General features: G+C 39.8%; 1 protein-coding gene across 2 annotated transcripts in view; it reads right to left on the bottom strand.

Annotated features, from left to right (window-relative positions):
* Nucleotides 1–343: 343 nt before the first annotated feature.
* CTTNBP2 (cortactin binding protein 2) overlaps nucleotides 344–25,577 on the bottom strand; it is a 164,090-nt gene continuing 138,856 nt past the window's right edge. For both annotated transcript variants that reach the window (XM_043871589.1, XM_043871590.1), the window contains 9 exons: nucleotides 17,257–17,409; nucleotides 16,906–17,093; nucleotides 12,845–13,023; nucleotides 12,079–12,278; nucleotides 11,536–11,718; nucleotides 6,589–6,652; nucleotides 5,121–5,253; nucleotides 4,022–4,123; nucleotides 344–1,396 (listed from right to left, as the gene is read on the bottom strand). In XM_043871589.1, coding sequence (XP_043727524.1) covers nucleotides 1,181–1,396; nucleotides 4,022–4,123; nucleotides 5,121–5,253; nucleotides 6,589–6,652; nucleotides 11,536–11,718; nucleotides 12,079–12,278; nucleotides 12,845–13,023; nucleotides 16,906–17,093; nucleotides 17,257–17,409 — 1,418 coding nt within the window. In that variant the 3' untranslated portion in view covers nucleotides 344–1,180. The remainder of the gene's footprint in view (nucleotides 1,397–4,021; nucleotides 4,124–5,120; nucleotides 5,254–6,588; nucleotides 6,653–11,535; nucleotides 11,719–12,078; nucleotides 12,279–12,844; nucleotides 13,024–16,905; nucleotides 17,094–17,256; nucleotides 17,410–25,577) is intronic.

Raw genomic sequence — 25,577 nt, 5'->3', positions numbered from 1 at the left:
AATGTAATATAGTTTTCATGCACACATGTATACTTTAAATAACCATTCTGGCCAAGAAAGGACTTTAAATACTCTAAGACAAGCAAATGATTGTTGGTATATAATTATACTTTTTTTTTGTAAGTATGAAAAATTTGTTTTCAATGAGCACCTCATTCCAAGAGCTCCAATGAAATGTTTATTTTAGTTTAAACCAACTAATACTTTGTAACAAAAGTCTTTCTCTAAATAGCTACTGAAATATAAACATGGAGGACCAGTTTAAATGGCTCTAAATTGAACACAAGTATCTTTTGCATGGATAAACTACTAACAGCAATAGATAAAAACTACAGCAAAGTTATTTCACTAATTCAATATTTTATTTGGTGTCACGGCATATAACTTTGAGTTATGTCATTTCATTAGTAATTTGAGAAGAAACTCTAGAAAATATCAATTGTGCCACTAGAAGAGGGAGTTAACTTATTTATTGAAGCATTTACAGTTATTCTTTTTTATATCTACTTAGGTACAAAACTTTTGTAAGAAAGATAACACTTTTATTGCATTATATAAGTTCATATTTACAGGAGTCATAATGCAAACTCATAAGCATAAATATACATGATGCAACCATTAAAAGTTTTGAAACTGAAAACTAGAGTTTAACAGGCAAAATACTTAATATGGCTTTTAAGAAAAGTAACTATTTAGAAATGATTTGTTATTGCCCCATTCTAGTAGTTTCTCATCAAGTGAACATAAAATTATGATCTCTTTAAAATGATACATGTTATCTAAGCCAATGCTGTACACATTTTTAATGTAGTATGCAATGATGCATAGCTTTCTTAAATGTACATATGTATAGATATACAGTACACAGACAGTTGTTTTAATACCCTGAACATCTTGAGTAAAACTATTATGACTTTTCTATTATAAAACTACTTGAAAAGTGGGTATAACTTATTGGTATTGCAGTTCAATTTGACAGAATTGAAAAAAAAGAAGTTGGTTATAAATACATTCTTTACAAAAAATTGAATAGTGGTCCCGCACTCATACTTTATATTGCAGTGAAAACATTTGATTCATTTAAAGGTATTTACATCTTGCTGTCCTTGGTTTCTGTGTGAAATATACAGAAGAATGAGAATACTGTAGGCAGGCCTATTTGTTAGATTTTTCTACTTGTTCATTTTTGCGTAGGTTCCAAATCTCTTGAGTTGTTGTTTATTTCTATTTGCCTTGTATTACTGCTGCTGCTGCTTCTTTTGGTGTTCTGGGAACACTGGGTGCCTTTACTTCTAGGAACAGGAAGAAAAGATTTAACTCTTGAAACACCCAACTCAGTCTTTGATTTACTGTTGCTGCATTCGGTCGTTTGATGGCTGCTGAGAGGACTGACCTCCTGTAAGGAAGGAAAACAGAATAGCTTAATTTGACATTGTTCCCAACTTCTGTGATCGGCACTAACTTCCTCCTCTCTGTCCCTGTACAAGTATGTATGAGTTTCTCCCTCAACACAGGTTCTCATGGGGGAAAAACACACAGGGGAGGAGAGAAGCTGAATGCCTAATGTCCTACAGACTCACTGTCTCATCTCCCTTGGGTCCTCTGTGGTATGCCAGATACGGGAGTCAGTGAAACTGGTTGAGTCTGGAGTCTCCTCGTCAACAGAGGTTGTATGAAGTCTTAGGCCTGGAAGTCCAACTGGACTACTCCAACCATTTGTAAGCAGTTCTACAATGCAACACTTTTACCTTGAGTGTGTCACTGAATTTTTCTGCCTTTAGATCTAACTGGACCATTACTCACATATTCTGCATGTTTATTAGACAAGCACTGTTCTCGGCCTACAGTGGAGAATGTAAAAGGGCACCATCCTTGTGCTAATGGAGCTTCTGCTGTATTGAATTGTTTCCTGGTGATGAGTCTGTAACTAAGGGAGCTCAAGATCTTTAATTCTTGAGAACTGCATGCTAGCATTCTTCTAGTACTTCTGATCACCTGGTCCAGGTCTCTTTTTGCCCATGAGGAAACACGGTTGGACAGGTAAGTGTGACTCATGATGCTACAGTAAGACCTTTTTCTCAGTGTTTTCGCTGATCATGAGTTCACTTGGGCAGGTCCCCCTTCACGTTTACCAATCAGCAGAACTGAACTCAAGTGAGTGGTGAAGTGGGAAAGGAGGAAGGGTGAACATGGACATAATTTGGAAAGAAATGGGGTAGAAAATGTGAATGATGGATCAAAGGTATGTGCTACAGAACAGGTCTAAGCCCTGATTGCACATGTGAGTCCCCAAGGAGCTTTTAAGAACTCCAACGTCCAGGTTGTACCTTAGACCAATTACAGCAGAACCTCTAGGCCATGTGGTCCGGGTACAAGGGATTAAAAAACAAATCCTCAAATAGTTTTCATGATGAATCCAAAATGGGAATTTCTGCTTTAGGGGACTGAACTTTCATCTCCGTAAGAAGAAAACATTGATTATTATATTGTCTATGGATGATTTAAATATGTATTTATGTAAATAAGGGCTTTTCTGTTTAAGAAGGCCGGCTGACAGGCTGCCTGATTAACAGGCCCCTCTCTGACCACATAGGAGAAAGTGATTTCAGCTAACACAGAGAGCTTTTCCTCCTAAAGGGAATTACTTCCTGATAACAGAAGAAACTGGGCATCTAACCAAGAAATGCTCACTGCCTTTTTCAGGATGGAAAAGGCATGAGCTTGGAAGGGTTCAGGACTCTGGCAAATGCCAAATGAGTACTACTTCGCCCTCTGGTGGCAGATTCTAAGAAAACAACCAATCACCGGGGAATAGTCCTTAGACTGCTCAGTGCGCAAAGAAATAGAAGGCAGGCCCAAGGAATGTGTTCTGCATCATAGTTCAGGGACAGCCCCTGAACGAAAATATATTCCAGCCAGAATTATCAGCAGGGACCCCAGGTGTCACCTCCTCAGTCATTCTTATCTGCTCCCAACTATGTTTTTACTGTGCTTCTAAGCCATTCCGAGTTGGGGTGGTGGGGGTGGGAAGGGATGGCGGAGACGACCAAATACTATATAGAGTAAGCCAGACAGGTCATGCTCTTCTTTGTAGATCGTCATGTTGTATATTTTTATATAAGACCCCAGCCTTGTTAGTATTTCCCCCAATACACACAGCTTCACAGGAAACTAGTCAGGACTGAAACCTCTTGAAGCTGTGAGAGAGCAGGGGACGGGAGCCCAGCGCTGTCCAGTGATCAGAGGAGGATTAAAAATGGGATAGTCTCACCACGCTCACCATTTAATCCTGCTCTTTGCACTCCCTCTCCCCACAGGTCTGTGTCAGCTGCCACGTGAGGGGACGTGAACCACAATGGACCTCCTCATAAAAGCACTACTGGGTAAGAAGTATTTTCATTGTTTCCATTCACTCAGTAGTACCATACTGGGACATCTCATCTCTTGGCATTTATTAACCAATCATAAAAGTTATTTCAAGAGGGTAAGGAACTCTATGGGAATCCTGGCTCTTCTATTGGACATTCTGATTTGCTTGCAAAGGACATTCTGTCTCTGAAACATGCATGGTATGGAAGTTCAAGTAAATCATGTATGTGTAGATTTTTCTGTTATCACTTAGCACTTTGCTATAATTAACTCCAGTTTTCCAAAATGGTGCTCAAAAGAAATTCAGTGTTCCATTTTAAAATACAGCAAAGAAGAGAGATGTTACATTAATTCTAGGTTTGGCATAAACTAGTGAAAACAAATAGAAGAGACACTCAAATTTTGGAATCCAGTTTTTTGGCATCAAGTAGAAGGGGGGAAAAGTAATGCTTTTCTATGTGATTCCTTCAAGCTATTAGCCAAACAGTACTTTTTTCTAACCTTGATTACCTAGTGAACACTTACACCTTTATCCTGATTATTTCCCTGCTATAGTGTAAAAGTAACTTTGTAATGCACATTGAAAGATTTGTAAAGTCAATTTCACAACAATCCTTCTTTGTCCCATTTGGGAGGGAAAAGGGACACTTACCTTTTGTGACACTGGCATTCTTGGATTATTAACAGTTGCTGAAAACACAGGATTGTTTCCTGAACTACCAAACCTCCTTAAATCATCCCTGGAATCAGCAATCTGGAAAATACACAAGTCATGTTTTCACAGGTAAACTGTGACATACTCAAGGTAAGATGTAAAACCCACAGTGAGAAGTGTGGTCCTTGTCTTACTGTCAGGAGCTTAGGTCCTAAAATGCTCACATAAGGACTTTAAGCTTTCATGTGAAACTAACAGCAAATGCATGAGACATAGTTTCTAAGGAAAAAAAAAGAGTCTTTTAAAGTCAAAAGAAGACAACCAGATAAGCCCTATTTTAAAAAAAAAAAAAAAAAAACTTGGCACAAAATGAAAGGATATAACGTTTGCAAGATTTTTCATTGTAACCTTATTTTTCCAGGGTTAACTATTTTGACTCACTCCCAGCAAGATTAAATAAGCTAGTGAGTTCTTTATCCCAAGTAGACTGTCCAAATACAACAGGTGAGTTTTTGGGTAGAAGCTGCACAAGATATAACTACCCTCTTTCGCTCCCTTTCAAGCAAAAGGCATTTATCAAGGAAGCCTGGTAAAATTTGCTGCAGATATCAGAGTGCAAAAACAGGTTGAACTTGATGCTGTTAATGCTTCAAGATTTTGGGTCACTGATTTTGAGATCTTTGGATCTCAAATTTCAGTTTAAACAAATTACACAGGTCACTTATTTTTCTTATTTTATAAGTAAAGTTGTTCCTCTCTGCAGAATGCAAGTCTGCTGTCATGCGCTTACTGATTGGTGACAGCCCAAGTTAGGAATACGGAAAGGAAACGGTGGTATTGGTTTAATTTGTGATAACACATGCAACTTTCACTTTGGGTTTTTCAGAGAAGCAGTGCTAAATAGAGCTCCCTTGTATAAGCGGGTTTTTTAGGAAGGAAGGACTTTTCTAAGCAAGGTAATGGAAGTTTTGATTTAGAGCATTAATCATACTATCCGATAAGGGATTTTTCTCAGGGAAAGAGCTATGATGTGGCTCCAAGAAGTCTGTCTGCTGCGGGGAGCCACTCAATGCCCTTCCCACTGTGTCCCGCTTACCTTGCTTATATCAGATTCAGATTTGCTAGAGCACATGCTCTGAAGTTCCTTGACAAGATCTGCTTCATCATCCAAACCCAGAGAGAGTCTTTGATCCAGATTCAATGTCAATGACAGATCATTCTCTAAAGACCTACCACAGAATTCAGAAAAGAGTTTTTCAAACCCAGAGCAACCACCCAACTTCCAATATGGAAACCTAGACCTCACACCTTTCTGGGGGATTTGTGGAGGAAAAAAGTTTTTAACATCCTTTAAAGGCATCCATAAATGTCACTTTATACAACAACCCATTCCCATCTGATTTTGCTAACTCCCAGTCAGAATTCTCAATAGGATAAAATTTTATTACACAAAGAAATCCACTTTGACTTAGAGCATTCCAGTCTTCTTACTCTTCCCTTTCATTCTCTGTCCCCAAGGATGACACTAAACACGCTGGTGTACAGGGCAGTGTGACAATGGCGTAAATGTGAATTTATCACTTTTTATTAGCAACGTGACCATGGGTCGGTTTTTTTTTTTTTTTGGTACTCATCACCTCAGTTCATGGGTTCCCTTCTATCAAATGCCTTATGCTACATCATAGAGTTATTACAAATACTATACAGGCTGTTGAATACAACAGATCTAACAGTGGGCCTGGCACAAACAAGCATGTGACACAGATTCATTGACCCCTACCCCTCTTGTAATTCTATGATAAATCTTTATTTCAGTTTACAGATTTGGAAGCATAGTCAACAATTCCCTAGGAGCAGCATGAGAAAAAGTCAGTCATGTTATGTTTCTGTAAATCTGTCATTAAAATCATCAGTCCTCTAAAGCCTGTTTACTGCTGCTGCTAAGTCGCTTCAGTCTTGTCCGACTCTTAGCAACCCCATGGACTGCAGCCCACCAGGCTCCTCCGTCCATGGGATTTTCCAGGGAAGAGTACTGGTGTGGGGTGCCATTGCCTTCTCCAAAGCCTATTTAAAAGTTCACAAATACAGGATTTTACCATATCTTTGTGAACTGTATTGATAATAACTATAAAATTTGATACAAAATGAAGTCAGTGACATTTCTCATCTTTCAAATTAAAAGCAAAATAGCCTTTATAGTTTTTTAGATTTCATTCATTCAATTTCAGCTTAATACTAGCATTTGAATTACCTCTACTGCTTTTTAAAAAATTATATTAACAGCATAACAGTTGCACAAACTAATGCTTCCCAGGGGGCGCTAGTGGTAAAGAACCCACCTGCCAATGCAGGAGACATAAAAGATGAGGGTTCGATTGCTGGGTCTGGAAGATCCCCTGAGGGCAGGGCAACCCACTCCAATATTCTTGTCTGGAGAATCCTAGGGAGAGAGGAGCCTGGCGGGCTACAGTCCATGAGGTCGCAATGACTGAGCTGACTTTGCGCACACACACAATGAGAATGTGTACTGTTTGTTATGAGTTAAATCTGCAAGGGACACTTACTTTTGGTTTGACAGCGAAGCATTCCTGTTACAATTCAGCTGTAATATAGTGTTACTTTTGATACCTGTTTAAAGAAAAAAAATGTAGTTATTTCCATAGAATGTCCCTGTGCATCTTGAACTCTGTATTTAAAAGAAATAGTCTCTAGACTCTGATGTATTTTCATATTGTTTTTGGATTAAATCCATCTCTTGAGGCCCTGCGGAAGCCTAGGGAATGAGCAACGACTTCATGTATATTTATGACTGAAATCAGTACAACTCACACCACCTGAGGCTCAATTTAGGACTCCTCAGCTCTGCTTTCATCAGTGGATCCTATTCTAACCAGGCAAGTTCCCACAGCCTTAGGCCTTTGTTCTCCAAGTGCCTAAAAGAGGGTTAATACCTGCCTTTTGAAGATGGTAATCCCTTTATTTCCCTTTGTTTGCCTTCCAAGGGATCCTGACTGTGTAGACCCAACAGTTTTTGATGTGTGGGCCCGATGATGTATTATACTGCAGGTGGCGTTAGCGGTATAGAAACTTAACTTTTGATTGCTTTGCATTTTACAGAAAACTAAATAGGAAAAGTAAACAAAATCTATGGCTGATTCATATCAATGTATGACAAAAAAAAAAAAAAAAGTCACTGCATATCATACCAATGTTTTTCTAACTGCAAATTTCAACCCATTTTAAAAAAACAAAGAGAATAGGAAACATCGGATTGCACAGCTTGTATGTAGTAAATATATAAATTGGTATCCATTTACAGAGACATGCAAATGCATAGGTCTATGTGTACTGGTCAGGCTTTAAAATATATTTCTCACTGTGGCTTACAGTCAAAAGTTTGAGAAACACTTAAGCATTTTAGACTCAAAATCTATTTCTATAATACTCTACATTTTATCGGAGAAGGCAATGGTACCTCACTCCAGTACTCTTGCCTGGAAAATCTCATGGACAGAGGAGCCTGGTGGGCTGCCATCTATGGGGTCGCACAGAGTTGGACATGACTGAAGACTTAGCAGCAGCAGCTACATTTGATAGAAGCAGCTGTATTAATGCATTTGAGTGGATTCTAAAATTGTATGAATGGTGCTAGCATAGATTATCTCTAAAGAATGATTTTGAGAAGTCTGTCAAATTTGGTATATCCTGATTAAAAGCAGATCATCATCAGGTGTCTACATTTCCTCATCCACACTTGTGTCCTTACTGTCATAAAGCATTAACTAGTAGCTTTCCCCAAATTAGCATGGAAGTGCCTAAGCTTGGACTCTGCCCTCCAGAGGCACTGACCATAATCTCAGCTTAGTTTAGGTCAGGACAGAAAAGGGCTGTGTCTTTATCAAATTTTATGAGCTTCCCCAGTGGTCTGCATGGAATGCAAGAGAGTTCTGCTTTGGTATTTTTTAGAACAATGATGTCCAAAAATATCAACCCAAACACTGGTGTAATAATTTTGTATGAAGTGTAATTATTGGACAAGGTGACTTATTTAAAAAAAATTAAAATTAGAGGCATGTCCACCTCTGGTTGTTAACCAACCAGTGGTTCATTCACCTAAACCCTGGCTAATGCATTGTATAAATCTCTATGTTGATGTCAAACTATGGTTACATACAATTTTATTCATCTTTCAATTAAGTTTTCATGTTTGAAAGAACATTTGAAATAGCCACTAGTTCTACAACTAATAAATATTACAAATATAAATTTAAAATAATTTATATCAGCTTTTTTCCAAATATATATTTCCAAGTTAGATTTATCTCCATAATACTGTTTGAAGTTCATATTCATTTTATGGATTTTGTCTGACAGCTCTACAGTATTGCAATATATATTGACAGTGCTTATTGTTTAGGTACTCACTTAGCTCAGGAAAGCAGTTGATCCTGAATCCTACAGGAATTCTAATGAATTGGGAAGTGACACAGTGAAGAGCCTGCATAGGTGTCCTTATTTGAGTACCAGGATTATTATGAGTGGCACAGACTGAAGGAAACAGCTCTGGACTCATAAGAAACAAAAACATGGATTGCAGAACCCCGTTTGTTGGAGAAATGGTCTGGAGCAGGTGATCAAGGGGATCTGAGTCTCAGTTCTGCCATCTGTAAATGGGGATGGCAGTCCTCACTGTCGAGCTCTTTTGGATACTTTCAAAGGATAAATGGGTATAATCCTTGTTACAGAAAGCCAGCTGAGGGAGTCTCTTTGCTCTATTGTGGGGCTATAGTCTAATGATTTTATTCCCTGAAGCAAACACTCTAACTTTAGGAAGTAAGGGCAAGCCTTGGAGATCAGAATGTATCCTATTATAAATAACACTTACCTTTACAATGAGAGTTTATGTATTTTTTTCAGGGACTAGCCATTCAATTACTTTAAAACTTATGTGACTTTAAGTCACAACTTATGATCACATACTTGGGGTAATCACACAACTCTGGCATGTATTGATATAGTTAAAATTACATTAGTTTTTATTAAAAATCAATACAATCTTCCATATGAAAACTATGGTAACAAAAGCAACTGCTTCTATTTTAAGAAATTTAGGACTTTAGACATCATATTCCTTTCACTTAGGAGCCCCACTGCTGTAAGGCTGCCATGAGTGCGGGCCTGCTGAGTTACTTGAGTCCTGTCCGACTCTTTGTGACCCCACAGAACGCACCCCACCAGGCTATTCTGTCCATGGGATTCTCCAGGCAAGAATACTGGAGTGAGTTGCCGTTTAGAACAGTGTGGGGTACAAGGGGCTCCCGAAGACGTAAAGTTAATTACATGTATTAGAAATCCATAATGCATATGAGGTTGGAACATCTTTTCATTCTTACTCAAATATGATATCTTTTAGGGGAGGATATGAACAAAGCTAGTGGAGGTGATGGAATTCCAGTTGAGCTATTTCAAATACTAAAAGATGATGCTGTGAAAGTGCTGCACTCAATATGCCAGAAAATTTGGAAAACTCAGCAGTGGGCACAGGACTGGAAAAGGTCAGTTTTCATTCCAATCCCAAAGAAAGGCAATGCCAAAGACTGCTCAAACTACCACACAATTGCACTCATCTCACACGCTAGTAAAGTAATGCTCAAAATTCTCCAAGCCAGGCTTCAACAGTATGTGAACGATCAACTTCCAGATGTTCAAGCTGGATTTAGAAAAGGCAGAGGAACCAGAGATCAAATTGCCAATATCTGTTGGATCATCAAAAAAGCAAGAGAGTTCCAGAAAAACATCTATTTCTGCTTTATTGACTATGCCAAAGCCTTTGACTGTGTGGATCACAATAAACGGTGGAAAATTCTTAAAGAGATGGGAATACCAGACCACCTGACCTGCCTCCTGAGAAACCTGTATGAAGATTAAGAAGCAACAGTTAGAATTGGACATGGATAACAGACTGATTCCAAATTGGGAAAGGAGTACACCAAGGCTACATATTGTCACCCTGCTTATTTAACTTATATGCAGAGTACATCATGAGAAATGCCAGACTGGAAGAAGCACAAGCTGGAATCAAGTTTGCCAGGAGAAATATCAATAACCTCACATGTGCAGATGATACCACCCTTATGGCAGAAAGTGAAGAAGAACTAAAGAGCCTCTTGATGAAAGTGAAAGAGGAGAGTGAAAAAGTTGGCTTAAAGTTCAACGTTCAGAAAACTAAGATCAAGGCATCTGGGCCCATCACTTCATGGGAAATAGATGGGGAAACAATGGAAACAGTGACAGATTTTATTTTTCAGGGCTCTAAAATCACTGTAGATGGTGACTGCAGCCATCAAATTAAAAGACACTTGCTCCTTGGAAGAAAAGTTATGACCAACCTAGACAGCATATTAAAAAGCAGAGACATTACTTTGCCAACAAAAGTCCATCTAGTCAAAACTTTGGTTTTTCCAGTGGTCATATATGGATGTGAGAGTTGGACTGTGAAGAAAGCTGAGCACCGAAGAATTGATGCTTTTGAACTGTGGTGTTGGAGAAGACTCTTGAGAGTCCCTTGGACTGCAAGGAGATCCAACCAGTCCATCCTAAAGGAAATCAGTCCTGAATGTTCATTGGAAGGACTGATACTAAACTGCAACTTCAATACTTTAGCTACCTGATGTGAAGAACTGACTCATTTGAAAAGACCCTGACGCTGGGAATGATTGAAGGTGGGAAGTGAAGGAGACAACAGAGGATGAGACAGTTGGATGGCATCACCAACTCAATGGACATGAGTTTGAGTAAGGTCCGGGAGTTGGTGATGGACAGGGAAGCCTGGCATGCTGCAGTCCATGGGGTTGCAAAGAGTCAGACACGACTGAGCAACTGAACTGAACTGAGCAAGGATATTTAAAATTTGTACAACTGATTATCCTAATATCAAAAGCAAAAGGAATAGGTCTAATAATTTATTAGAATGAAACTTTGTGGGGAAGGGATTTTTATCTCCTGTTTTCACTGCTCTATTTCTAGTGTTTAGAAGAAAACTTGGTACATGGTATACATCTCATGTAGGAAGAAATATGTAAAGCTGACTCACTTATAAACACCTTAAACTGGTATTAAATATGTCTATAATCAAATAACACATACTTCTAAAAGTTTAAGGTTCACTTCTGAATGCACATTTGCATATTTCTTTCTTTTTATGTGTCAGATTTTATTACATAAATATAACTGTGTGGATCCCAAGAAAATCAAATTGCTGAAAAGTAGATGATCATTAACATGGTAAAGATAAATTTAATTTCAGCATTCTAGTATGAATGTTTGTTTTTTTCAGGTAGAGGGCTCTCAACTATTTGTGGAATGTACCTTCCACATGCTTTATTCCATGAAAATACACATTGAAATCCTCAAAATTTTGCTTTGTTGAATGCATAGTGATAAACATTAAAGCACACTGGCATTCAGAAACCACCTCATGGGTACACACGTCTCATGCTTGCCCCCCTTACCTTCTTCACTCAAGTCCGGCTTGTTCCAGGTGGGTGAAGAGAACCGGCCAGACTTCTTGCGAGGACTGGTGCTCACCTTTCTCCAGGCACCACTCTCTTTCTTCTTGTTGCAACTGCCGTAACTTGAAACTATGGACAGAGGGAAGCTTCCTCCTTTGAAATCAGCTGTATGCTGGTCCAGCTCTGAAACAACATAAACCACATTCTGTCAGAAGGACGAAAGCAAGAGCGCAGTTGCACAGAGTCAAGCAAAATCCAACATTTCTAACACTTAAAGAAATAACCTCTTCAAAATCAGGGGCCTATCATACCCAGCAGGGGTTTGTCAACCAGCAAACATTAGTTTGAAGTCTCATATTTAAACATGAGCCAGTAATTAAGAGAGAGCAAGTGAGTTCATTTTAAAGCAGTGCTGTGCAACATCCATTACATGGAGATAATCTCACTCGTTACAAAGAGAGAAAATAGAGTTCCCTAAAAGCCAGTTCAAGCAAGCATTACATAAGAGCGAATTTCCTCTCCTCCCAGCATAAACCCACATACCTGCTCTCTGGAGGGGACAGCCATGCAGAACAGCTTTATTAAGCAAAATGCTGAGAGCAGCTCTAACCACAGCCTGCTGCCCTTGGCTAGGGTTTTTAGTTGTTTGCCCAAGGCCGGGTTGTCTTTTCACAGAGGCTCTTGACAATATTGCTTCTTGAACTCTGGGTGCAATGACAGCATTCCATAGCTTAGACATCCACCTTCCAAGAAAGGGTTCACAGTTAGGACCCAGGCTCCCAGCAATCACACACAACTCTACCCAGGACAGAGCTGAAGACCCTGAACAAAGCCTAAGTGTTTCTATGGATAGGCTAACTTTCCCAAGGTTGTTTTGGAATAAGTGAAATTATCCAACACCAAAGTAGTTTGAATTTGCCTTACAAATAACAATGTATTTCTAATGAAACTGTTTACCTGTTTCTGTTTTTCTTTATAAGATCCTGGAGCAGTAGAGTGCTGAATAAATGAATGCACATGGAAGGGAAAAATACATGGAAAACTTTACAGACTAAAGAAATCAGGAGAAAAAAAAGAGCAAGCAACATATGGATCTGATGAGAGTTTTGAAAACAGAGGAAACCTATGATCTATCTAGTCTTAGCAAAAATTATTTCCTTAGGAACTGCCCGACACACAAGTCATGGTCATCCTCTGATTTCCATGTTGATGACAGGAGTGGCATAGCTTTCTCACTCTCAAACATTCCCAACTGGCCAGGGCTCTACTTTAAACACTTTAAAGGGAAAGAAGGACCAATGACACTTACTTCACTGTTGCTTGGGCGTGCCCTGGGATTACAGGACAAGACAGGAAATACTTTGGCCCAAGAAGTGCTTCTGGTGTGCCCAGGCGGGCCAGGCACGAGTTGAGCTGGCGCCACACGGCCAGGGCCCAGTCGACTGTCTTGCACACGGGGTCACAGGGAGACGGCACCTGACCTCTGAACTGGAGACAGAGAGGAGGAAGACGGGGGCTTGGGTTAGAACAGTGCCGTTGTCCTTTTGTTTCTAACCATTCAAAGTTAAAGCTATAAAAATTTAAAACTATAAAACAAAGCTGTAGCCAAATCTGATCTTACCTGCACTTGGGGTGGGTGAAAGAGCGATTAGGTAATAACATCCCCTGTTATGTGTGAGCATGAGATACAGATCTGTGGTTTGTTACATCAAATGAAAGGATGCCGACATGACGGTTCAGTGAGACACCCTGGATGAGGTATCTTACTTGGATGAATTCTTAAACATCAGTGCTGGAAGAAATCACTTTTCACATGTGTATGGAATATCTCACAAGGACTTGCAAATTGTAGGTGTTCAAAAAAGGATTTTGAATAAATGAAATAAAAATGACATTAAATATTCTAATATGGGTAAGTGATAAGATGGCATATCGGAGTCTATGGCATGTTCACTTTGTCTTATTTTTAATTTCCCTAGAAGGAAAGTCTCAGCTAAAATGCTAACTTAAAATGTACACAACTCTGCTAGCATGAAGATATGTTTTCAAATTTTAAAATGTGCAAATTTTAAGTAATGCTGTGTAACACACATGGTTGAATGGGGGCAATTCTTTTTAGAGTTATATCTTATATAAGAGTCCCTTTTTGGTACTATAGCGGATTCACAAAAGGACAAAGATTTATATACTATGAAGAGAAATCTCTCAACTATTTAGAAGTCAGATATAACAATTAACTATTTTTATAAGCAACACATTCATGTAAATCTCTACTTTACCAAGGAATTATGATATTAAGACTGAGGATAATATGTGAATGTTTGTATATCCTACATCAAGGGATAGAATTTGGCACAGACAAAAATGCAAGAGTGGTTCAGTGATTCTAGCAGCTTCATTAAAGTGACATCACTGTGTCACATGAGGCTTTGGGATCTGTTATAATATCCCATGTTTTTCAAAAGAGGATCATATTTCTCCCACTTTCTCTGATAGTCTTCCAGTGAAAATGAGATCATGGGCCACAATTAATAGGTGGATATTAATTTCCTTGGGTTTCCCTGGTGGCTCAAACAGTAAAGAATCTGCCCACAATGCAGGAGGCCCAGGTTCAATCCCTGGGTGGGTAAGATCCCTTGGAGAAGGGAATGGCAACCCACTTCAGTATTCTTGCCTGGAGAATTCCATGGACAGCGGATCCTGGTGGGTTACAGTCCATGGGGTTGCAAAGAGTCAGACACAACTAAGTGACTAACTCTTTCTTTCACTTTCAATTTCCTACTAAAGAAGGTATAATTATTTTTTTTATTAAATACTAGAAGCTTGGTCTTCTCCAAAAAAAGACCTGTTTACTTTTATTCCTGTGAGAAACTGGAAGAAGAAATTCTGATCACATGCCAGTGTGCTTCTAAGTACCCCCAAAGATATGGTTCCATGCTGCAGTTACAAGATTTCTGTTGTTTTTGCAGTTGTCTTCATTCCCACTGTAAACCTACCCCAGGAATCCGTTTTATTAACCTACTTGAAGTGATTCCTGGTAAATTGAACACATTACCCTTCCTTCCCACTTTCTGTTCCTTATAGCACACCCCACTTGCCCATCCTCAAACACAATGGAGGAAAGTGTAGAGCTTGAAGATCAGAACTTTCCTTTCAAAATAAGTAAAATCAATCCTTTTCAAACTATGTTTACCAGAGAGCCAGAAGAGGGAGAGGGTTAGGGAAGATTTCAAGGAAGATGAGCATGGCCCCTGCGCAAGAAAGACAGAAATTCGTGAAGCAGTCCCTGTTCTTCTCTTAGATAAACCAGGCACTTGGCCATGTCGGTGTAGGCTCCTCAATGAAAAAATGCAGCCTTCTGGGGAGAATGGTGGCAGCTACGCATATCTGAGGAGCAATGGGTACTCTGTATCTCCCTTTCAATTTTACTGTAAACCGAAAACTGCTCTAAAAATAATAGTCTTTAATAAATACTGGTATCTTTTGCAGTTCTTTAGGTGAGTTTTTTAGCAGTGAGACTTAAACATTAATAGTGATGAAGTTAATGGAAGCATCAATGATTTGAAAAGCTACAAAACCCATGACTATCTTTACCTCGCCTCTCTTCCTCCTGGCTGAGGTCATATAACAGATGTGCTTTGGTCAAAAGAGTATATATTTATGATCAGGCAACTGACTTTAGCAGAGCTTGGGGCAGATGATTTCTGATTCAATTAGGAACTTCAGGGACTAACTGAAATCACCACTAGTAGGGACTGTTCACTAAATTACCAAAGGCATTCCCGCCGCACCCTTCTCCCTCCACCACCCTCCCCCAGCCCTCTGCTATGAATGCATGTACATTCACATGCTCTAACACAACAGACACAGAGATTTTGTTCAGGAACTTGGTGAAGCATTCTGGTGTTGGGAAGATAGCTCCAGCCAAGGTCTATGGCAGAAGGGTGGGCAGGAAACCAGTTCTGGATAATGAACCATTAAGGGGAAGTCTTCTGATTCTGGCAATTTCAGAAAAAAAATGCTGTCCCCGCTGATAAGAAGGAGGCAAAAGAAGCCTAAGTTCCCTCTCCGCACAGCGCGGCATCTTGCTCCCTACCTGTGAACAAGTCTGTGTGAGGGTCTGGTGCCTGAAGCCCTGCAGAAGCCAGGCAGTCCTGAAGAGAGGCCAAGAGATTAACCCAGACCTGGGACCTGACATAACGAAGGTGTGAATGGACATCGGCAACACCCACTGCAAGGCATCTGGTTATGTAAGGGAAAAAAGCCTCTTTTTGTGTGTGAAGCAGCTAACAGTGGGGTGTCGTATTACCTACACTTTAAAATCCTCTGCTGCTACAATAAAGATCCTGTCCTCCAAGTGCGGCCCCATTGTGCAGGATTAAACAATAAAATCTTACTAAATTGAGCTCTTTTATTTCAAATCCTCCCAGACACTTAGCTCTGGCCTAATTTAAGAATATGACATTAGAGAATAATGTGCTCAATTTGGTAAGCACTACATTAATTTTGTTATTTTGATAGAATGTAGAATATTTACTATGAAAAGTCACTAAAAGTGATTATTCTTCTTAAAAATGTGTCAACAGAGATTTCTATTTTTTTATATGACTTTTTAATAGTTACTATAGCACAATGTAACAAATATTAAAACCAGCTTGAGTAGATGGATAATGAAGGCTCCAAGGAAACAATAGCTTTTCCTTAAGAAGAATGATTAATTTTCTAATCTAGTCTCAGATAGCAATTAAACTCAGGGAGACTCCTTGAGAATAGTTAATAAAACAATGAAACCTATCTGCTTTTTTGGGGGCGGGGGGGGGCGGTGCCACACCACATGGTATGTGAGATCTTAGTTTCCCAACGAGGATCAAACCTGCATCCCTTGCACTGCAGGCTCAGAGTCTGAACCACTGAACCACCAGGGAAGTCTGTTTTTTTAAAAACTACTTAACATAGTACAGGTACTGTTATGAGTTTTCCATGCATTATCCTATTTAACCCTTGAAGTGTTAACTGCTCAGTTGTGTCCAACTCTTTATGACCTCACTGACTGCAGCCCGCCAGGTTCCTCTGTCCAAAGGATTTTCCAGGCAAGAATACTGGAGTGGGTTGCGAAGCCCTCCTCCAGGGGATCTTCCTGATCCAGGGATTGAACCTGAGTCTCCTGCAAACCTGTATCTCCTGCACTGCAGGCAGATTCTTTACTGTCTCAGCCACCAGGGAAGCCCCACTTGACCCTCGCCTACCCCCGATTTTTACTTGCCAGAAGCCACACAGTAAGTGGCAGAGCTCAAGCCCAGGTTGCCTGACAGCGATGCCAGGGAATGTCAAGGAGCCTCTCCCAACAACGGGCCGCGTGTGGTCTGTTACCTTACTCACAACCTTCCTCCTGAGGAACCTGCGCAGCAGCCCCTGCATGGGCTCGCCGTCCCAGCGCAGCTGCACCCAGCGGAAATGCTGCTGCACCAGCAAGTCCGAGCCCTGGAGACAGGCCTTGGCGATCGTTCCCATCAGAAAGCAGTTCTCATGAAAGTAGTAGCATTCAGATGTCCCGTTTCCTAAAACAAACCAAAGCAGCAGTCCAACGTCAGGAAACCACAGCAGAGAACAAGTTCAAACGAGTGAAGGAAAGACGGCCATGAAGCGTAATGTGTGCTCCAGGGGACAAAGAAAGCTCTTAAAGCAGCTGGCTTCTTGGGGTGGTCTCTCCACTATCTTTACCTTTTTGGAAGGTACAGGGGCTTTCAGTACTGTGATTTTCCAGAGGTCCCAAAAAGTCCCCCAGTAACTCAGACAATGAAGATTTTTCCAAGTTCTCCAAGATGACGATGATTTTCTTGTTAGCAGGAGATTGTTTCACTGGGATCAGACAGGCTGTGGTCAAAACAGAAATTCAATGATTAAAATGTATCAATGATTAAATGACCAATGATTAAAACATAAAATGACAGAGATGTACAAACTTGCAAAAGTTTACGTGTTAGCAAAGATGTGACATGGCGCTCTGACATGGCTGGGAAAGTATAAAGACTCTGGGAAACAGTTTGAAATTACTGAATACAGCTGAGGATACTGCCCCACACACAACGATCCACACTAACTAGTTCCATAACAGATCCCAAACGTCCACCAACAACAGAATAGAAAGTATGTTCGTACAATGGATTTGAAAATGAACAAATTGTATCTACAAGCAGCCACATGGAAGACTGTCACGAACGGTATATTAAGAAACATATCACACAAGGATACAAACAATATGACACTATCATTTAGAGTTCAAACGGGCAACATGAAACATACACTTTAGGAATTCATAGATAATTGAATTCATACACTTTAGGAATTCATAGATAATTGAATTCATACACTTTAGGAATTCATAGATAATTGAATTCATAGGAATTCAAAGCAAAGAAATGATTACAAAAGCGAGACTAGTGGCTACCTCCAGAAGGAAGGGTTTGTGAACAAGGGTGGGGCACGTGGGCCCATTCTGGAAGCTAGGGATGTTCTGTTTTGTGACCTGGTCAGTGGTTAAATTATCATTTTATTTTAAATTATTCACTGATCTATAAAAATAGGTAGTATGTATTTTATAGATGGAAATTTCAGAATACAAAGGGTCAAAAATCCTTCAATGAGGATTGAATCCTTTAAATTTATTTTGATAAATTAAATTTAATCCTTTAAATTACACATATGTAAAATGTTCATAAAATTATGGAGACAGGACCTCAGAGACAAGCAGATCCCTCCTTTCATTTCATAGATCTCAGAGATGTTAAGGAGATTTGACCAAGGCTTCAGAAACAGTGATAAGGAAGGACCACAATCTGGGTCTTGTGATTCTTATTTTAGGGGTCCTCACACTAAAGACAGGGGGTGTGAGCTGCATAAATGGGGGATTATTATTATATGTATTAGACAAATCGGTAGATAAAGTGTAACTGAAAGACTGCCTGGGCAGCTGCTAAGCACTCAAATGTTGTTAATACTGTAGTTGAAATACATCTATAATACTAGCTAGATAGCAATGAATAAAAAATTTATATCACCTTTTAATATTTTAGAAGATTCTAAGATGCCCTAGTCTTAGCTAAATTAACCTTGAGAAAAGATCAATTTAGAATACTCAGCAGTGATTTTGTCAAGTAATTCTACTTTCTGCAAACACTTATGATAGTGCATTATACCCATTCCGCCTCCATGTTACTATAGACACAAATGCATTGTCACTTTCAAGAGAACTCCTTGAACACTGTAAATTAATCTCTTCTGAGACTGAAATAACTTTTCTGGATGCTACAAAGCTTTAAAAACTAAAAGACCAGAAACAAAACCAGCTGCCTCTCCATCAAGTTGTTTCTGTGGGGGTAGGTACACTAGCATTTGGCATGTGCCACATCCCCTTCAACACGGCTATTCAGCAAAGAGTGCTAACACATTTGTGCTTCTCAGGGTCAAATATTATTTCGGAACTATATTTATTATGGAAGTATGACGGCTTTACCAGCTCAGCTGGTAAAGAATCCACCTGCAATGCAGGAGATCCCAGTTCGACTCCTGGGTCAGGAAGATCCCCTGGAGGAGGGCATGGCAACCTACTCAAGTATTCTTGCACAGGGGCATTCCATGAACAGAGAAACCTGCCAGGGGGTCGCCAAGAGTCGGCCACAACTGAGCGACTAAGTACACTATATTGTTTTTAAAAATAATAATGATAAGCTAACAAATCTTTTATACCCAGTGATTAAAAAAAAAAAAAAAAAGACAGATTGAATGGTTTATGTATCTGCTTTTCTGTAACTAAGGACTGAAGGTCTCCAGTTTTTCCTTGATCTGGATTAGGTGTACAGCTAGTTCTAGTGGCCTTGAAGCTCCTACATACAGCTAGAATGTGTCTTCAGAAACATGCAATTTGTTGTTATTTAGTTTCTTAGTCATGCCCAACTCTTTTGTGACCCTGTGGACTATATCCCATCAGGCTCCTCTATCCATGGGGTTTTCCAAGCAAGAATACTGGAATGGGCTGTCATGCCCTCCTCCAGGGGATCTTCCCGACACAGGAATCAAACCCACATTTCCTGTGCTGGCAGGCAGATTCTTTACTACTGAGCCATTAGGGAAGTGTTTGGCTAGTTCTAATAGCCTTGAAGCTGTGCGTCTAGCTAGAATGTGCCTATAGAAACATGTAATTGCATCTCTACAATGTCTTCCATGGCCCCCTTGCCCTGTGTACTGTGCTAAGCACTATGGCATGCTGGAGGTAACTGATTCTAACTGGGGGAATGTGGCATTTTAAACTCTACCCATTATGAAGAATGGCATCTTGACAGATGGGAAGAAGGGTTTCTAGGTTTAAGAAATGGCATAGGTGGAAGAATGGACTCCAGGCAGGGCTCAGTCCTTGAAGGGACTGGAACCTCAAACTAAGGTTAGAGTAGTTTCAAGAGCGGCATGAAGGTGAGCTCAAAGCTGACCCAGGCCTCCAGTCAGGATGGACTGAGAGCTCGGGGGCAAAGCCACATCCGTGGGGTAGAATCCAGGAGCCCCACCTGTGGGCAGCAGGGTGGCAGGCAGCATCCTCACTCTGCGCCACACTCTGTGGTCACCTGGGATCCATCCCCAAAGGCCGTGATGCTGGGGTCATTGCTGGGCCTGGGGCACTGGCGTTTTATGTGCAGCCTGCATGAAACTGGTTGATATGAAGTCTCAGAACCCAGCCACAAATGAAAAGTGGGAGGCCCGGGACATGCTGAAAGGGAGAAACTACCAGCTCTGGGAATCACTGGAAGTCTTTAAGGGCAGGCAGAAACACGATTTGGCTCCTCCTCTGAGATCTTGCTCTGGTGAGTAGAATTGATGGGAGAATAAAGAAACAAGAGAACATATCTACAGGCTTTTACTGCTCAGGTGAGGACAGGGGGTAATGGGAGCCTCCTCCAAGGCCAAGGCTCAACAAAAGGGTATTCTGAGATGAGTCAGCAAAGCTCAGTGGAAAAGACCCTGATGCTGGGAAAGACTGAGGGCAGGAGGAGAAGGGGGTGACAGGATGAGATGGTTGGATGGCATCACCAACTCAATGGACATGAGTTTGAGCAAATCCTGGGAGACAGTGAAGGACAGGAAGCCTGGCACCCTGCAGTTATGCGGTTGCAGAGAGTTGGACACGACAGTGACTGGACAATAACAAAGCTCAGTGGTTGACTATCTTGAGAGAGGGGCAGGGAGGGAGTATCAGAGGCAACTCAGAAGTTCCCACCAGAGGAGCAGCCATGCAGTGAATGAAGGCAGACAGCACATGAGCGGGAGCACACCTGAGGCAGGACAGGTGATGATGGGCTATATTTCCACCCTGAGTGTGTGATGAGTGAGGCATCTCTCCTGAGATGTCCAGCAAGGGCTGGACCAGAGGGAGGCAGGCAGCAAGGAAGGATTCAGGCTGGAGATAAATGAGTTTATAGGATTGTAGGAGATCTGGAAAAAGATGCCAACTCATTCTCCTGGGTCCATAAGCAAGGATTGTATTTATAGTGACTCAATTAATCCCACATTTAATGAACAGCTTGTGCCCTAGACAAAAGATACACGGGGTGCTGTTCATAACAGTTGGGTTGGGTTTCCACCTCAATTTTGTTGATAGCGGTTTCCCCTAAGGTATCGATCCCAGGTCAAATAGACTGGGTTGTTTTTTGGTGAAAAGCTTTGTCTTCAACACTGAAGACTGCATATGTTCAATTTTTCCTACTTCTCCATCTGACCACTTAAGTTCAACATCCTAAAACAAGTTCATCCAAATGTAAATTTCACTTTAGTTGTGAAATAGCATGTCTAGTTCAAATTATTTAACATGGATTAATTTCTATAATATTAACCAACCACAGAAGCAAAAACTCATCACACCTTTGGGTTTGAAGGATTGTTCAGCCTTTGATCAGGGTTTTAGATGGCTATTCATGCCATGTTATATCTGGAGATTTCTTCTGGCCTGTTGTGGGAAAGTTGACCATTTAAATTCCCTTTGTCAGAAGAAGAACCAAATTAACAAAATTAGAAATGAAAATGGAGAGATCACAACAGACAACACTGAAATACAAAGGATTATAAGAGACTACTACCAGCAGCTCTATGCCAATAAAATGGACAACTTGGAAGAAATGGACAAATTCTTAGAAAAGTATAACTTTCCAAAACTGAACCAGGAAGAAATAGAAGATCTTAACAGACCCATCACAAGCAAGGAAATCGAAACTGTAATCAGAAATCTTCCAGCAAACAAAAGCCCAGGACCAGATGGCTTCACAGCTGAATTCTACCAAAAATTGAGAGAAGAGCTAATACCTATCTTACTCAAACTCTTCCAGAAAATTGCAGAAGAAGGTAAACCTCCAAACTCATTCTATGAGGCCACCATCACCCTAATTCCAAAACCAGACAAAGATGCCACAAAAAAAGAAAACTGCAGGCCAATATCACTGATGAACATAGATGCAAAAATCCTTAACAAAATTCTAGCAAACAGAATCCAACAACATATTAAAAAAATCATACATTATGACCAAGTGGGCTTTATCCCAGGAATGCAAGGATTCTTTAATATCCGCAAATCAATCAATGTAATACACATTAACAAATTGAAAGAGAAAAACCATATGATTATCTCAATAGATTCAGAGAAAGCCTTTGACAAAATTCAACATCCACTTATGATTAAAACTCTCCAGAAAGCAGGAATAGAAGGAACATACCTCAACATAATAAAAGCTATATATGACAAACCCACAGCAAGCATTACCCTCAATGGTGAAAAATTGAAAGCATTTCCCCTGAAATCAGGAACAAGACAAGGGTGCCCACTCTCACCACTACTATTCAACATAGTTTTGGAAGTGTTGGCCACAGCAATCAGAGCAGAAAAAGAAGTAAAAGGAATCCAGATAGGAAAAGAAGAAGTGAAACTCTCGCTGTTTGCAGATGACATGATCCTCTACATAGAAAACCCTAAAGACTCTACCAGAAAATTACTAGAGCTAATCAACGAATATAGTAAAGTTGCAGGATATAAAATCAACACACAGAAATCCCTTGCATTCCTATACACTAACAATGAGAAAACAGAAAGAGAAATTAAGGAAACAATACCGTTCACCATTGCAATGAAAAGAATAAAATACTTAGGAGTATATCTCCCTAAGGAAACAAAAGACCTATACATAGAAAACTATAAAACACCGATGAAAGAAACCAAAGAGGACACAAACAGATGGAGAAATATACTGTGTTCATGGATTGGAAGAATCAATATTGTCAAAATGGCTATACTACCTAAAGCAATCTATAGATTCAATGCAATCCCTATCAAGCTACCAACGGTATTTTTCACAGAACTAGAACAAATAATTTCACAATTTGTATGGAAATACAAAAAACCTCGAATAGCCAAAGTAATCTTGAGAAAGAAGAATGGAACTGGAGGAATCAACCTGCCTGACTTTAGACTATACTACAATGCCACAGTCATCAAGACAGTATGGTACTGGCACAAAGACAGAAATATAGATCAATGGAACAGAATAGAAAGCCCAGAGATAAATCCACGAACCTATGGACACCTTATCTTTGACAAAGGAGGCAAGGATATACAATGGAAAAAAGACAACCTCTTTAACAAGCGGTGCTGGGAAAACTGGTCAACCACTTGTAAAAGAATGAAACTAGAACACTTTCTAACACCATACACAAAAATAAACTCAAAATGGATTAAAGATCTAAATGTAAGACCAGAAACTATAAAACTCCTAGAGGAGAACATAGGCAAAACACTCTGTGACATAAATCACAGCAGGATCCTCTATGACCCACCTCCCAGAATATTGGAAATAAAAGCAAAAATAAACAAATGGGACCTAATGAAACTTAAAAGCTTTTGCACTACAAAGGAAACTATAAGCAAGGTGAAAAGACAGCCCTCAGATTGGGAGAAAATAATAGCAAATGAAGCAACAGACAAAGGATTAATCTCCAAAATATACAAGCAACTCCTGCAGCTCAATTCCAGAAAAGTAAATGACCCAATCAAAAAATGGGCCAAAGAACTAAACAGACATTTCTCCAAAGAGGACATACAGATGGCTAACAAACACATGAAAAGATGCTCAGCATCACTCATTATCAGAGAAATGTAAATCAAAACCACAATGAGGTACCATTACACGCCAGTCAGGATGGCTGCTATCCAAAAGTCTGCAAGCAATAAATGCTGGAGAGGGTGTGGAGAAAAGGGAACCCTCTTACACTGTTGGTGGGAATGCAAACTAGTACAGCCACTATGGAAAACAGTGTAGAGATTTCTTAAAAAATTGGAACTAGAACTGCCATATGACCCAGCAATCCCACTTCTGGGCATACACACTGAGGAAACCAGATCTGAAAGAGACACGTGCACCCCAATGTTCATCACAGCACTGTTTATAATAGCCAGGACATGGAAGCAACCTAGATGCCCATCAGCAGACGAATGGATAAGGAAGCTGTGGTATATATACACCATGGAATATTACTCCGCCATTAAAAAGAATTCATTTGAATCAGTTCTAATGAGATGGATGAAACTGGAGCCCATTATACAGAGTGAAGTAAGCCAGAAAGATAAAGACCAATACAGTATACTAACGCATATATATGGAATTTAATAAGATGGTAACGATAACTCTATGTGCAAAACAGAAAAAGAGACACAGATGTACAGAACAGAATTTTGGACTCTGTGGGAGAAGGCGAGGGTGGGATGTTTCGAGAGAACAGCATCAAAACACATATATTATCTAGGGTGAAACAGATTACCAGCCCAGGCTGGATACGTGAGACAAGTGCTCGGGCCTGGTGCACTGGGAAGGCCCAGACGAATCTGGTGGTGAGGGAGGTGAGAGGGGGGATTGGGATGGGGCATACATGTAAATCCATGGCTGATTCATGTCAATGTATGACAAAAACCACTACAATATTGTAAAGTAATTAGCCTCTAACTAATAAAAATAAATGGAAAAAAAAAGAAATTAAAAAAAAATATTTAGAAGCGTTTCCATAAAAATAAATAAATAAATTCCCTTTGTCCAACTCCATTTCTCAAACTAATCTCTTTTTGTCCTTTTTTCTTCTAACTTTATAGGTGTATCATCTCTGCTTCTCCCCAGAGATCAATAATCTTAATCAGTTATCTCCTTGGCTAGGCTCAGGGCTATAGTTCAGTTTTACATACCCTTGTATTCAAAGTTCTGGATAGGTAAGTTGTAGAGCAAGACTCATTGGTTTAAAAATAACATATCACATTTATAGTTAAACCCAAATTACTTCATGTCTAAGGTGAGGCCAAGTCCATACTCTCCTCTTTGGGGATGCACGTGGCCCATTTTTTACAGTGTCCATTTAAAACAAGTCTTTGTGGGGATGATGCTCTGAGTCCAGATGAGAAGCAAGGGACAGGTCTGCAAAGAGCCTCTAGCAATGCAGGGTCCAAGGAGGAAATCTCATTTATGTAGACTTCAATTACATATGATATTATTACAGTAATTCCATCTTTATTTCTTTGGAAGTAGAAAGTTTTCTCAGGAATTCTAAGCATTGTTTTAAAATACCAATTGAGTGTTTAATTTTTTTTTTTCTTTCTACTACTGTCACATGTAATTTAAAGAAGTATCTGTCTTGCTAACCTAACTCAATGCCTTATACTGAGGAGAAATTTGACCCAATTATAATACACATTCACACCCTCCTTACCAAATAACTGAGCCATGTGATGTGACAGTTTCTTACAAAAGCCAATACGAGAAGGAAGATGTTATTTTAAAATGAACAAAATATCCACTGCAGGTATAAGTGCTATGTCATTCTTCTTGAACTGATCTTCTGTTCTACATTCCCTTCTTCACTGGCACCATTTCAGAATCCACATAAGTTTTAGAGTCTTAAAACTAATAATTTAAAGCTAATTATTTTAAAAAATCTGCTACTCTTCCTTCTTGTATTTTGTTGCTCATACA

Source organism: Cervus elaphus, chromosome 18, assembly GCF_910594005.1.
Source record: "Cervus elaphus chromosome 18, mCerEla1.1, whole genome shotgun sequence".
Taxonomy (NCBI): Eukaryota; Metazoa; Chordata; class Mammalia; order Artiodactyla; family Cervidae; genus Cervus; species Cervus elaphus.
This window is presented reverse-complemented; position numbering and strand designations above follow the sequence as displayed.